Source organism: Salvelinus alpinus, chromosome 19, assembly GCF_045679555.1.
Source record: "Salvelinus alpinus chromosome 19, SLU_Salpinus.1, whole genome shotgun sequence".
In the NCBI taxonomy this organism is placed as follows: Eukaryota; Metazoa; Chordata; class Actinopteri; order Salmoniformes; family Salmonidae; genus Salvelinus; species Salvelinus alpinus.
The window spans coordinates 39,484,237-39,498,462 of record NC_092104.1 but is presented as its reverse complement, the minus strand read 5'-3'; the positions used below and the strand labels follow the sequence as shown (position 1 = coordinate 39,498,462).

Here is a 14,226-nt window from a genome sequence, read left to right as displayed (position 1 = left end):
GTTTAAGAGCAGTTGGAGGCCACGGAAGGAGTATTGTATGGCATTGAAACTTGTCTGGAGGTTTGTTAACAGTGTTCAAAGAAGGGCCAGATGTTTACAGAATGGTGTCGTCTGCGTAGAGGTGGATCAAGGAATCACCTCGGACGATACGAAAGAGAGGTTGAACAGGCTAGTAATAGGGGTTGCAACAATGGCGGCGGATCATTTTAGAGAGGGCCCAGATTGTTTACAGAGAAAAGGGTCGGCCTGAGAATTTAACCCTGTGGTACCCCCATAGAGACTGCCAGAGGTCCGGACAACAGGCCCTCCGATTTGACACACTGAACTCTATCTGAGAAGTAGTTGGTGAACCAGGCGCGGCAGTCATTTGAGAAACCAAGGCTGTTGAGTCTGCCGAGAAGAATACGGTGATTGACAGAGTCGAAAGCCTTGGCCAGGTCGATGAAGACGGCTGCACAGTACTGTCTTTTATCGATGGTGGTTATGATATCGTTTAGTACCTTGAGCGTGGCTGAGGTACATCCTTGACCAGCTCGGAAACCAGATTGCACAGCGTAGATGGTACGGTGGGAATCGAAATGATCGGTGATCTGTTTGTTAACTTGGCTTTTGAAGACTTTGGAAAGGCAGGGTAGGATGGATATAGGTCTGTAACAGTTTAGGTCTAGAGTGCCACCCCCTTTGAAGAGGGGGATGACCGCGGCAGCTTTCCAATCTTTAGGAATCTCGGACGATACGAAAGAGAGGTTGAACAGGCTAGTAATAGGGGTTGCAACAATGGCGGCGGATCATTTTAGAGAGGGCCCAGATTGTTTAGCCCAGCTGATTTGTACGGGTCCAGGTTTTGCAGCTCTTTCAGAACATCTGGATTTGAGTGAAGGAGAAGCCGGGGAGACTTGGGCAAGTAGCTGCAGGGGGTGTGGAGCTGTTAGCCGGGGTTGAGGTAGCCAGGAGGAAAGCATGGCCAGCCGTAGAGAAATGCTTATTGAAATGATCGTGGATTTATCGGTGGTGACAGTGTTTCCTAGCCTCAGTGCAGGAGGTGGTCTTATTCTCCATGGACTTTACAGTGTCCCAGAACTTTTTGGAGTTAGAGCTGCAGGATGCAAATTTCTGTTTGAAAAAGCTAGCCTTTGCTTTCCTAACTGACTGTGTGTATTGGTTCCTGACTTCCCTGAAAAGTTGCATATTGCGGGGACTATTCGATGCTAGTGCAGTACGCCACAGGATGTTTTTGTGCTGGTTGAGAACAGTCATGTCTGGAGTGAACCAAGGGCTATATCTGTTCTTAGTTCTACATTTTTTGAAAGGGGCATGCTTATTTAAGATGGTGAGGAAAATACTTTTAAAGAACAACCAGGCATCCTCTACTGACGGGATTAGGTCAATATCCTTCCAGGATACCCGGACCAGGTCGATTAAAAAGGCCTGTTCGCAGAAGTGTTTTCGGGAGCGTTTGACAGTGATGAGGGGTGGTCGTTTGACCGCGGACCCATAATGGATGCAGGCAATGAGGCTGAGATCCTGATTGAAAACAGTAGAGGTGTATTTGGAGGGCAAGTTGGTCAGGATAATATCTATGAGGGTGCCCATGTTTAAGGATTTAGGGTTGTACCTGGTGGGTTCCTTGATAATTTCTGAGATTGAGGGCGTCTAGCTTAGATTGTAGGACGGCCGGGGTGTTAAGCATATCCCAGTTTAGGTCACCTAGCAGAACGAACTCTGAAGATATATGGGGGGCAATCAATTCACATATGGTATCCAGGGCACAGCTGGGAGCAAGTCAATCTCACAAATTGGCCATTTATAACGGTTTGTAGTCTTAACATCTGGCACATAATGATGGCACAATTGCCAGAAAATAGCCTAACATTTGTTTTTGTTTTTCGTTTTTTTCCCCCCGCCCAAGTCTTTCTTACTCAGAGATTTTGAGACCCTCTGTCCAACTTTCATCACTCAAACTCTCCTGTCGGATTTATCTATAGTTATGCACATCCACACAAGGGATTTATTTACCATTTTAAACTGGGTTTGAGCCCTGAATGCTGATTGGCCGAAAGCCGTGGTATATCAGACCATATACCACGGATATGACAACATTTTTATTTTTACTGCTCTAATTACGTTGGTAACCAGTTTATAATAGCAATAAGGCACCCCATGGATTTGTGGTATATGGCCAATATACCACGGCTAACTGATGTATCTGGATACTGCTTAAGAACAGTCGTTAGCCGTGGTATATTGGCCATATACAATACTGCCCTCGTGCCTTATTGCTTAATCATAGCAGTCAAACTAGTTAAACCGACATCCATTGATGGAAATGATCAGGTGAGTTTAAGGGCAAATAATTTTCTCTTGCGACATATTCAAATTCCTTTATTATGTCATAGCTCGCAAGAGTTATTATTTTGATTAAAACCGAATTCAGCTTCTAATGTTATTACAAGTTCCGTCTATTCCTTAATTGGCTCGATAATGTTATGGAAAAAGGGTTTATTGTATAAATGTGGCAACTACTCTCTTTCTGTGAACATTTTGAGCTTTTTGGGCAGGTTTTGAGTGGTCATTGATCTGGAAACGTTATCTAGACCTGGCAACCCTGCCTATACTGAACCAACTTAGGATACTGTACTTCTCTAGTAAAAATAGATTTTGACAGAGGCTCATTCCAGGTGTTCTACAGCTGGCTTTACTGATAGCAGTAGCTACTCTGAGCGTACAAGCATACTGTATGACTCGCTCTTGATTGTCCTCTGCCACAGGTTTATTTGCATTCATTCCACATAGGCAAACTCTAAAGGTTTATTCCTTTAGAGTTTGTTATTCAAAACTTTATTTGATAGATGACTCGCGTCTCTAAAGTAAATGTCTCTTTGCTGGTCTGACTGTTTGCAAAGCTGTTCTACACTCGGTACACTGGCATATTATTATGATACGTCGGAGCCAGTTCAAGCCCAAGTGCTCAGCACAGCACAACAAATGTTTTACTTTAGCTTATCAAAATGAAAGACATTGCATTGTTAATTTAATATCATGACAAGGGGCTTGACATTAAAAAATTTTTAGCCACTTGTCCATTGAATAAGTAGGACAGATAAGTCACTTGGTCTGTAACACAATTTTTACATTGTTGTATGATGCAAGGATGCCACTTTACAAAATAAAATACATTATCTTTTTTTACCATAGAGAATCAGACAAAAAAATTGCCTACACACCCCTTTTTAAGGCTCTCCTGGAGGATGGTTGGCCACCCTTGGTAGCCTATAAAATATAGCAAAATTACAATTACAACCAAATATGTTTTATGCCTTTATAAAATAATTCCCTCCAGGCCTCGAAATTAAGGGCATCCCGTCATCCCTGGGACGATAAAAAAAATATATATACGGTTCAAAACGGACAGTTATGGGATGACACATCCAAAATTCATTCAACTCCTGCACATTAAAACATTTTAGGAAGGCAATGTGGCTGACTCAACGGATCAGACCGATTTAGCGTAAAAATGTGATGGTTGTATTTCTTCATATTTTAAGCTCAACAATGCGCACATGGCTGAAAGCTATGCGCGAATGTTCCAAAATGCAATTAGCGGAAAACCATGTTCTCTAAAGCGCACCTCGATGAAAATATATTTAAGAAATTAAGACGGGAGTTTTAAAGATGCATGGATGCTAATATGAATAGGATTATTCCTTTGGCTGCTGGACAATGGAAGAAAGTTGATTTGAAAACCAATAGAACATGAGAAAAATGCTGGTTTCAATGTCATTAAGGGTTTTAAAATAATTCTCTCAACATTTCAATGGTCGTATTTTGTCTAGGCTACTTTGAAAAAAAGACATGCTTCATAAAATGACATTAAACATCCAGGTTTTAAACAACTACGTTTGTTAGTTAGTTTTAAAATGCTGACCACCTTCGATGAGATTCAAGGTGGGTGATGTGCGGTGCGCAACAGGCGCTGTGGTTCGGTCTAAATGAACCGTGCCTTGAGTATGTCGACAGAATCAAGTCTTTAGCTGTTCATGTTAATTACCCTTAATTATTGGTCCCATGTGGCTCAGTTGGTAGAGCATGGCGCTTGCAACTCCAGGATTGTGGGTTCGTTTCCCACTGGGGACCAGTACGAGAATGTATGCACTTATGTCGCTTTGGATAAGAGTGTCTGCTAAATTACAAATGTAAAATTATATTAGTCAAACATGACTGGTATTTAACATATATTTATGTAACTAAAAGTGTCATTAAAGTTTGGCTACATTATGCCGCCTCCCTCATGTCCGCATCTGTTTGGACATGAGGCTGTAGCCAATATGCAAGTAGGCTTTTTTAAATTTATGTACATGAAAAATAGATTTGATTTTTCCAATGTTGGCCTCTAATCCAATTCTGATCAGAGTAATCGTTTGATATTGTGATAATTTTTTACTTGTCCTGGACAAGACAACAGGGCTCTACAGTGTGACCATTTTAGTTGCCTAAATAATTTGTGCTTTCTGGAATTTTTATTTCAGAGTACCAGTGTGCCTAGAAAAATGCAAGGATTCTAGCTTTATAACGTCAAATAGCTTTTGTGCTCCTTAATTTCTTTGTGTGCGCCTACATTTTTCAACTTAGGCACAGACCTGCTCCTTGTAAAAAATAAATGTTTTTAAGTCAGCGTAGAGCCCTAATCAGCGTTAATGTTGAGCCTGAATGAATGAAGGAACTGAGTTCACCTCTGAACTGGGTTAATAGCAAGGGTTGATTTCCTCTTGATCCATATGATTAGAAGCTTTGCCCTGCATCATGTGCACAAGCATTCAGAGCGAGGAATGTTACACGTTGATTGTGGCGTGGGAGTCTATGATTGAAGTTGATGTAGTTTTTCCCTGAGGTGATGGACACCGACAAAGGGATATCAGTGTGATATGTGATCTGCACTGCCCTCCGCTTTGATTCCAGGCGAGTCCGTCTCTGTCATCAAGCACACCGACCCAGTGCCTGACCCCCGAGCTGTCAACCAGGACAAGAAGAACATGCTCTTCTCTGTAAGCAACACTCTTCACTCCTTACTGCTCCTTGTAGTGGCTGTATGATGATTGAACTCTCCACTATCAGCTAATAGTTTGAGCTTCTCCTTCAGTTATTTGTTTCAAGTTGAAGACCTGATGCATGGATCTTTAACATTTGGGCACAAATTATGCCAGTATCACTCGATATCAAACGTACTTACAAATGCAGATCCTGCTATGTTATTTTGGTTTGTGAATACAGAGTTTGAGTTTCCATTTGGTCTGCTCTCCTCAAGCATGTGCAGGACTGTGTGGCCATAATGTTCCACCTGTGTGTTTTCAGGGCACCAACATCTCGTCTGGCAAGGCTATTGGTGTGGTGGTGGCTACGGGCGTGAACACTGAGATTGGTAAGATCCGTGACGAGATGGCAGCCACTGAGCAGGAGAAGACCCCCCTGCAGCAGAAGCTGGATGAGTTCGGGGAGCAGCTGTCCAAGGTAATCTCCCTGATCTGCATCGCTGTGTGGATGATCAACATCGGCCACTTCAACGACCCCGTCCACGGAGGCTCCTGGATCCGCGGCGCCGTCTACTACTTTAAGATTGCCGTGGCCCTGGCTGTGGCCGCCATCCCCGAGGGTCTGCCCGCTGTCATCACCACCTGCCTGGCCCTGGGCACCCGCCGCATGGCCAAGAAGAACGCCATCGTCCGCAGCCTGCCCTCTGTGGAGACCCTGGGCTGCACCTCTGTCATCTGCTCCGACAAGACTGGCACCCTCACGACCAATCAGATGTCTGTCTGCAGGGTGAGTCTGATTGTTTTCTTGCTAACTTGCTTTACACACTGACTGAACAGAGAGGTCTGCCTCTGAAATGGCTCTGTTGCATTACCTTGCTGTGATTGGGTTTGAGATGGTGTAAGCAGAAGGCTCTTTGTAGTGGGGAATCAAGAGTGAGCTGTGTTACAGAGGTGGTGAGGCAGCGACGCGCTGCGGCTGTGATCTTCATTCAGCCGCGGTGCTGTTGCATAACTGACCTTGCGTCACAGCTCTGCAAAGCATCCAGCCCCTCCCTCCCTCCCTCTTTCTGAGTGGCTCTCCAACACACTTACATGCTCTCTCCCAGAGCAGTGAGACATTTAATTATTAATTGAGCATGTTTATTCTCTTTTTGTTGAATATGCACAGAACTTTGCACGGAACCGCTGACTGCACTCGTTTAAAACATGATTTATTTTTCTGGATGAGAGACTCTTTATCGGCCAGCGGCTATTTATTTCCCAGAATACATCTATTTTGATCTAGCATTCCAATGGGTCTCTATGGTCTTATTTTAATGTCTTTCCCTCTCTAGTCATTTCCCTTCTCCTCTGGCGCAGACTGAGATTATTAGAATGGATGATGCAATTTTTGCCTTAATGCACTAGTAACTACTAGTCATGTCCTACTGTGCTTATCTCATTGTTTACATTACATAAGTGAGGAGGACATCTGTTTAAGCAGTGCATCATCTTAATATGCCAGTAGGCTAAACTTCCTCCACATTGCTTTCCCCTATCAAGTAGGTTAAAGGGATACTGCGAGATTCTGGCATTTTAATGTACTTACCTATAGTCAGATGAACTTGTGGACATCATTTTTATGTCTCTGTGTGCAGGATGAAGGAAGTTAGCATTGACTCGAGAATCTACTGCTAACTAGCTTTAGCGCAATGACTGGAAGTCTACAGGTACAACATTGCTACTAGGATATCAAGACCTTAAATACCAGAATCTCGCAGTATCCCTTTAAGATCTTTGAGGTAGAGGCTAGGAGCCGAAAGTAAACCAAGTCTTCTTCAGGTAACTGCCCAGCAACCATCTCCCATTTCATCTCGGTCAGTGATGCGTGGAAAGAAAGTCTTCCACAAAATTGTTTTGTGTTGAATTCACAGTAACAGAAGCATAATGTATCCAGCGAAAGAGAATGTCATTTTTTTCCCTAATCATCTGACGCCAGCAAGGCTCTTTGAAGTGTGGCCTCTGTCTGGAAAGGACATGACTGATTACCATCACTCTTCCTTCCTTGTATCTCTGACTGAGACTGCTGTGGTGGTGTCCCAGCTGACTGGCTGTTGTGACAGTGTTTGTGTGCGTGTGCCTACTCTTAGGTTTGGACCAGTCCAGTTCTTCCTGAGGGAAAAGGCCAAGCGCTCTGGGCTCCAGCGCTCTCTTCTCTTTATTCAGGGTCCCTGACAGACGGCCTCCATTATTTACTTATGTAGTATGGACTAAACCAAACAACCAGTGCTCACTGCTACACTCCTACCATAACCCCCACACACAGCCAGAGAGGGCATCTAAATCCCTGCAGCCCAGAGTGTGTACACACACACACACACACACACACACACACACACACGTTATGTTCTTCTATCCTCGTGGGAACCTAAAATTTTAATTCCAAATCCTATTTTCCCTAAACCTAACCCCTAAACTTAAAATAGCCTTTGTCCTCATGGGGATGTGGGAAATGTCCTCACAAGGCAGAATTTTCCTTGTTTTACTATCCTTGTGGGGACTTTAGTGGATTTTAGGTCCCCCACTAGGATAGAAGAACCAACCACACACAGTATAGGGTGGTCTACAGCCCTCACAGACTCTGTGGCGCTGACTTGCTGCAGTCCACTGTGCTATTATGTTGTCGGTCTGCTGCCATCTACAGTGTCAGTTAAGAAACATCCTCTAATGTAATGTTGTAACCATACATTGGGTGTGAGATGATTAGGCCTAACCTTGTCTTGTCTGTGCTGTGTCGGGGTCCCCAGATGTTCATCCTTGACAAGGCCGAGGGGAACAGCTGCTCTCTGAATGAGTTCACCATCACTGGCTCTACCTACGCCCCTGAGGGAGAAGTGTGAGGACCAAATGCACTCTTAATGCTAATCCATTCATGCTACAATTATTGATTTACTTCTCGTTACGTCTATTGTTAAACTCCCTCCAACATTTCCTCTTGTGTCCGGCCCTGTCCTTTGTCTCCCTCCAGGTACCAGGATGGCAGACTAGTGAAGTCCTCTGCGTACGATGGTTTAGTGGAGATTGCCACCATCTGTGCTCTGTGCAATGACTCCTCTCTGGACTATAATGAGGTCTGTGCGCTCGCCTGCCTGCCTTTCTCCTTCATATGGCTCATCATGGGACGTGGAGTAGAAGTGACTAATGTTTATGTTTGTGTCATCAGGCCAAAGGTGTGTATGAGAAGGTTGGCGAGGCCACAGAGACGGCCCTCACCTGCCTGGTGGAAAAGATGAATGCGTTTGACACCGACATCAAAGACCTGTCCAATATCGACAGGGCCAACGCCTGCAACTCTGTAAGCACACTAACCGCAACCGTTGAATGGTGTGAAACGTCACCGCTGGTTTGTTAACAGGTTTTCTGAGTCGTGTGTCTGCGTGTCTTCTATTAGGTGATCACGCAGCTGATGAAGAAGGAGTTCACCCTGGAGTTCTCCAGAGACAGGAAGTCCATGTCTGTGTACTGCACTGCCAACAAGGCCCGCTCCTCCCTCGGAAAGATGTTTGTCAAGGTATCACCAGCTTTTAGCAACCCGCTTGACTCACTTTGAACCAAGTGTTTTTGAGTCACCCGTGTTTGAATCTGTGTTTCAACCTCAAACTCGTTCTTACCCCACAGGGTGCCCCAGAGGGCGTTATTGACAGATGTACCCATGTCAGGGTGGGCACCAACAAGGTTGCCATGACCCCAGGCATCAAGGAGAGGATAATGTCTACAATTCGAGAGTACGGGACGGGGCGTGACACCCTGCGCTGCCTGGCTCTGGCCACCCGGGACGCCCCACCCAGGAAGGAGGATATGGTGCTGGTCGATTGTGCCCGTTTCGCTGGTTACGAGGTGAGGGTTACTCATCACCACTGTTGCATAAAGTAGATAATATCTGACTTACACTGCGGGATGCTATTAATATCATATCTAGTATAACGGTTGGAAGTTGTCCTGTATTGTGCAGTTCTAGTAGGAACCCTGATGACGACGCTGATCGTGTGTGTGTTTCTCTGCCCAGTCTGGCTTGACCTTCGTGGGCTGCGTTGGCATGCTGGACCCTCCCAGGACAGAGGTGGCTGCCTCCATCAAGTTGTGCCGCCTGGCCGGCATCCGAGTCATCATGATCACTGGCGACAACAAGGGCACTGCCGTGGCCATCTGCCGCCGTATCGGCATCCTGAGCGAGGAGGATGACGTGGACAAAATGGCATTCACAGGCCGCGAGTTTGACGACCTGTCTCCCCAGGCACAGCGCGATGCCGTGACCAACGGCCGCTGCTTCGCCCGTGTCGAGCCCTCCCACAAGTCCAAGATCGTTGAGTTCTTGCAGGGCATGGATGAGATCACGGCCATGGTACATTGAAACCCCCGCTCACATCCCCCATCCTTATCCTTACTGTACCTGTAAAGCTTGTATATCTATTGTATTGCTGTTGTCATGTAGCCTCCTATCCATCCTTAAGTATCTCTGTTTTCTCCCACACAGACTGGTGACGGAGTGAACGATGCACCTGCCTTGAAGAAGGCAGAGATTGGCATCGCCATGGGCTCTGGCACTGCCGTGGCCAAGTCAGCCTCTGAGATGGTCCTGGCCGATGACAACTTCTCTTCTATCGTGGCGGCTGTGGAGGAGGGCAGGGCCATCTACAACAACATGAAACAGTTCATCCGCTACCTCATCTCCTCCAACGTGGGAGAGGTCGTCTGGTGAGTCAGCTGTTTGACGTACCTCCTCCTGGCACTGAGGTCTTTGTAGTGGTGCTGGTGGTGTTAACAATGTTTCTCTGTGCGGGCAGTATCTTCCTGACGGCTGCTCTGGGCTTCCCTGAGGCTCTAATCCCAGTTCAGCTGCTGTGGGTCAACCTGGTGACAGACGGTCTCCCTGCCACTGCACTGGGCTTCAACCCCCCCGACCTGGACATCATGAACAAGCCCCCCCGCAGCGCCAAGGAGCCCCTTATCTCCGGATGGCTCTTCTTCAGATACCTGGCCATCGGATGTGAGTTAATAGGACTGTTGTACTTTATTCCCATTTTTGTCTCAAATAGCTCCATCTTAAGGTCAAGCTTACTACTACTGGCATACCCTGCCATATAGTGTTATTGTGCACTCCTCTTCCCCCACCCCCTAGTCAGAGAACAAGTCTGTCCCACAGTCGGTCAACTGTTTCTCCGTCCATGTCCTCAGGTTATGTGGGAGCTGCCACAGTGGGAGCCGCTACCTGGTGGTTCGTGGCCGCTGAGGACGGCCCTATGATCTCCTTGTACCAGCTGGTGAGACTAGCTCCTAGAGGTCAGCTTTACTGTCTGTGTGGTGTTGTACCTCCCAGCCTAAGTCCCTCGTGTCTGTCTGACTCCTCCCCCCACAGAGCCACTTCCTGCAGTGTTCCCCTGACAACCCTGACTTCGCCGACCTGGAGTGTCATGTGTTTGAGTCCCCCTACCCCATGACCATGGCCCTGTCTGTGCTTGTCACCATTGAGATGTGCAATGCCCTTAACAGGTGGGTCCCCTGAAGTGAGCGGAGCGTTCTTTCATCCTCAAAGAATAATTAGCATTCAGTAGTGGACAGCTACAACTTTCTAATTACATGAATGGAATAGAGTAGAGTACTCTATGTGGACCCTAAATCATATCTTAATGTGACCTTCAACCTCTCTATCCCCAGCCTGTCAGAGAACCAGTCCCTGCTGCGGATGCCCCCCTGGGAGAACATCTGGCTGCTGGGGGCCATCTGCCTCTCCATGTCCCTCCACTTCCTCATCCTCTACGTAGAGCCACTGCCCGTAAGTCAGCTTTACTCCTATCAACCTCTCAACCCAGGTCATTCTCTAGCTGCCCCATTCTCACTCTCTTCATCCCTCTTCCTCCACCTCTCCAGGTCATTTTTCAGATCACCCCTCTGGACCTGACCCAGTGGCTGGTGGTGTTGAAGATCTCCCTGCCCGTCATCCTGCTTGATGAGCTGCTAAAGTTCGTGGCCAGGAACTACCTGGAACCCGGTAACCAGCCAGAGTATAAGTCATCCGGCAAAGGCTGGTCCCCCTCTGCATGCACGGAGGGCATCTCCTGGCCCTTTGTGGGCATCACCCTCCCGCTGGTGCTATGGCTCTACAGCATCGACACTAACGTGTCTGCCCTGTTCTGGTCCTGACTGACTCCAGCACACAACCCTCCCGATGCACCAGTGTGAGTGGAGATTAACACACGTCTAACAACCCCCCCCCCCCCCCCCCATTAACCAGGATCAACTACAACAACCACATCAACTGCAGTGAGCGCTCAAGTCAACATTTGTACCTGTGTCGACGACAGATGCTATCTGTGAGCCCTCTCCTAGGTTTGTCTCCAGGACATTTTTGTCCATTCAGTTTTTTTTTTACCATTCACTATTCCCTGAGGTTAATCATTTGTCGATGTGTCTTCGTTTAATATCAAGCTGTTGGTTGTGTTTTTTTTTTTTCTCCCCCCCCTTTTTTGAACAGGCGTAAAAATCATCTATTTATGAGACGTCTACAGAGAATTAACACTATTTTATCAAGATGAAGATTTTTGTAGCTTTGGGAAAGGGTAGGTGGGGGGGGGGGGCAGCTGGGACCCATAAGCGACGTGCACAGGACTTAGACGTTTGACTCTTGTTTTCAGTGTGAACTTTGACCTCTAAAAACCTTGTGGATAAGTATGGTGTGTCGTAACTGTAAGGACCATCATTTGCACTGACTCAGAAGTCTGCACAAAAACATGCATGTATTCTGCCCTGGCATGAGTAACTGAGATTTCTTCAACAATAAATGTTTCCTTCCCGTTTGATCTCCTCCATGTTTCCTTTCTGCACTAGGCACAGCTACCTCAACGCTAATAATATGACTATTGATAACTACCCGTGTTTCTCACTAAGCTTTTCATAAACATTGTCATATTGAGTGTTGAGGTATGCACCATTTTGCTTTTGCAGAAAGAAATAGAAAGCCCTCATTTGCCTTTTTCATGTTATTTTAAGCTTTTTAAAAAGTTTAATCTGTGTTCTTTTTATGTTCCTTGAGTGGGGTTAGGACTAAATGTTGCCTTAGTTCAATTCAAAGCATTTATTTTATATAGACAAGCCTGTCGTTAAACACGTTTACTTGAACACAACATATTATATTATTCCCATAAAGGTTCACTTTTTTTAGGTTTAGCTTTAATTTACGGCACTGTAGTTTCTTTATTACAATAATTATGATATGGATTATGTATATTGTGCACATACTGTACTTGAATATGTATAAATGCACCAAGGGGCTGATTTATCTTATCAGTTGAGCACAAGATGGATGCTTGGTGGGACCTTTATGTGGTCTGGATTGCCTGTTTGGGTGTGTCAGTAAGTGGAGTCTGCTTTGGCCATAGTATATAAGCCCAACTCTAAAAGGCTAAGATGACTGGCTGGTAGAAGAGTCTGTATATCTGTACATAGCACACAAAATAGTATCTATGTGCATGGAGTTTTACAGATGCTCCATACCTTTACACTAGTTTACTTGAGCGTGTTTTAGACACACTTTAGGTAGGTATTCCTGGAAAGCATGCCCTCGCCGATACCAGGCCAGTAAGCGCTTGAGTTTTCTTAAACCTAACTGCTATTTCTTCCAATGCCTTCTGCCTGTTAACCCAACAGAGTGAGTACCCTCTGCCTGCATGCTTTCTGCCCACTAGTGTCTCCTCTCATCCTGGCACTGTCACACACCGAGCCTTGCTGTCTGAGTCTGACAGCAGTAACTCTTCTCCTTGTTGAAAGAATAAGTGTCGAGTCTGTGCTCTTGGTCTTTGATACATTCTTTAAATGGTACCATTCCTTGAGTGATATTACCAATTGGTCTTATCTATCAGCCAGCAGAGGCCATCGGCAGGATCTTGTAATATGGATGAAAATTGGAGGCGCCTTCATTTCAACATCCCTTTGTCATTAAGTGCCAGGCAAACCTACACTATAGGATTAAGACCCTGTGTCTGTCTTAGTTCCACCTGGATCAAGTCTGTTTTTAAGGGATTGATGTGTAAAGCGTCATTACTGGTAGCAAGTTTTGAGCTCTGACATGTGACTCGCAGGGCATGGTGTTTCACTTAATATGGCTTACTGCATTTATTCCCATCCTGCTTGCACGTGGCATGGCCCTAGACATTATGACTGTAAGTAGAAAATGAAGCAGATTACCTTTTAATAATGGCTTTTTGTTCACCATGCCTTTTTAAATGCCTAGTGAGGAAGCCATGCCTCTGGTTTGCACCTTTTGCTTCTTTGACCTATGCCATATTTCTGTCGTCCTCTGATTGGTTTCTCTCTGTCTTTCTCTGTTCTCTCTCTGCAGCTAGTGCCGTGTAAACCCGCCCCTCTAAATCCCTTGCAGGAACTGTAAGGTTTTGTTTGTGTTGTGCATGTGTTTTTTGAGCAGCAGCACATCTTCCAAGACCTGCATGTCAAAGAGATATCAAGACAGGATTGATACATTTCATAAGCAATTCCATTTCAAAAAAAGTACTAATAATCAAATGGTAAATATTTTAAACAGAATGGGCATAAATGGGTATGAAGTGTTTTTGGAATCAAATTAACCAATCCCCAGTCCCTCAAACCTTACTGCATGGGGAAGCCTTCAAACTAGACAAGACAGAGTTCTCATGCCATCTTAATAAACTTAGATGTCATAGTTTTATATTAATGTACAATATTTCATGATGCATGTCCTCTGAAGCAGTGAATTATTTGATCAGATGTGTAATAGTTAATGTATAGTATTGCTAAATTAAAGACATTAATTTACAAACAATAGTACAAATGTTAAATAAGCTCAAATGCCTATCTTTTCCTAAGGAAATCTTTTTTTGAATAGGATGTGTAAAATAACCAGACTATTTGCTTTGCACTGTGATGTGCGATATGTTTGAAGCAGATTTTGCAGTATCTGGGAAGGGCGGAGGTGCGGCGATACAGTGATGCATACATTATCTTGAAAGCAGTCAGTCCCTTCAATGGCACGTGTTTGCCAAACTGTACTGTAATTTCAGAGCATACGATTGTATTATGTATCACATGATTTGTGGTTTCAGCTAAATAAAGCGATTATACATGTGTTGCTTTATCGTCTATATGCCAGTTTGGAGAGGTCTTCATTTGAAGCTACCTTGCTTGTAGC

General features: G+C 45.2%; 1 protein-coding gene across 3 annotated transcripts in view; it reads left to right on the top strand.

The window, feature by feature from the left end:
* LOC139545922 (sarcoplasmic/endoplasmic reticulum calcium ATPase 2-like) overlaps positions 1 to 14,162 on the top strand; it is a 40,035-nt gene extending 25,873 nt beyond the window's left edge. For 2 of the 3 annotated variants that reach the window (XM_071354162.1, XM_071354164.1), the window contains 14 exons: positions 4,957 to 5,042; positions 5,350 to 5,814; positions 7,814 to 7,902; positions 8,035 to 8,137; positions 8,230 to 8,361; positions 8,458 to 8,577; positions 8,685 to 8,903; positions 9,073 to 9,408; positions 9,541 to 9,761; positions 9,851 to 10,053; positions 10,242 to 10,327; positions 10,423 to 10,556; positions 10,722 to 10,839; positions 10,935 to 11,860. In XM_071354162.1, coding sequence (XP_071210263.1) covers positions 4,957 to 5,042; positions 5,350 to 5,814; positions 7,814 to 7,902; positions 8,035 to 8,137; positions 8,230 to 8,361; positions 8,458 to 8,577; positions 8,685 to 8,903; positions 9,073 to 9,408; positions 9,541 to 9,761; positions 9,851 to 10,053; positions 10,242 to 10,327; positions 10,423 to 10,556; positions 10,722 to 10,839; positions 10,935 to 11,207 — 2,585 coding nt within the window. In that variant the 3' untranslated portion in view covers positions 11,208 to 11,860. Of the gene's footprint in view, positions 1 to 4,956; positions 5,043 to 5,349; positions 5,815 to 7,813; positions 7,903 to 8,034; positions 8,138 to 8,229; positions 8,362 to 8,457; positions 8,578 to 8,684; positions 8,904 to 9,072; positions 9,409 to 9,540; positions 9,762 to 9,850; positions 10,054 to 10,241; positions 10,328 to 10,422; positions 10,557 to 10,721; positions 10,840 to 10,934; positions 11,861 to 13,401 lie in introns of those variants that run through there. The other variant, XM_071354163.1, reaches the window with a different exon arrangement.
* The last annotated feature ends 64 nt before the right edge of the window (positions 14,163 to 14,226 follow it).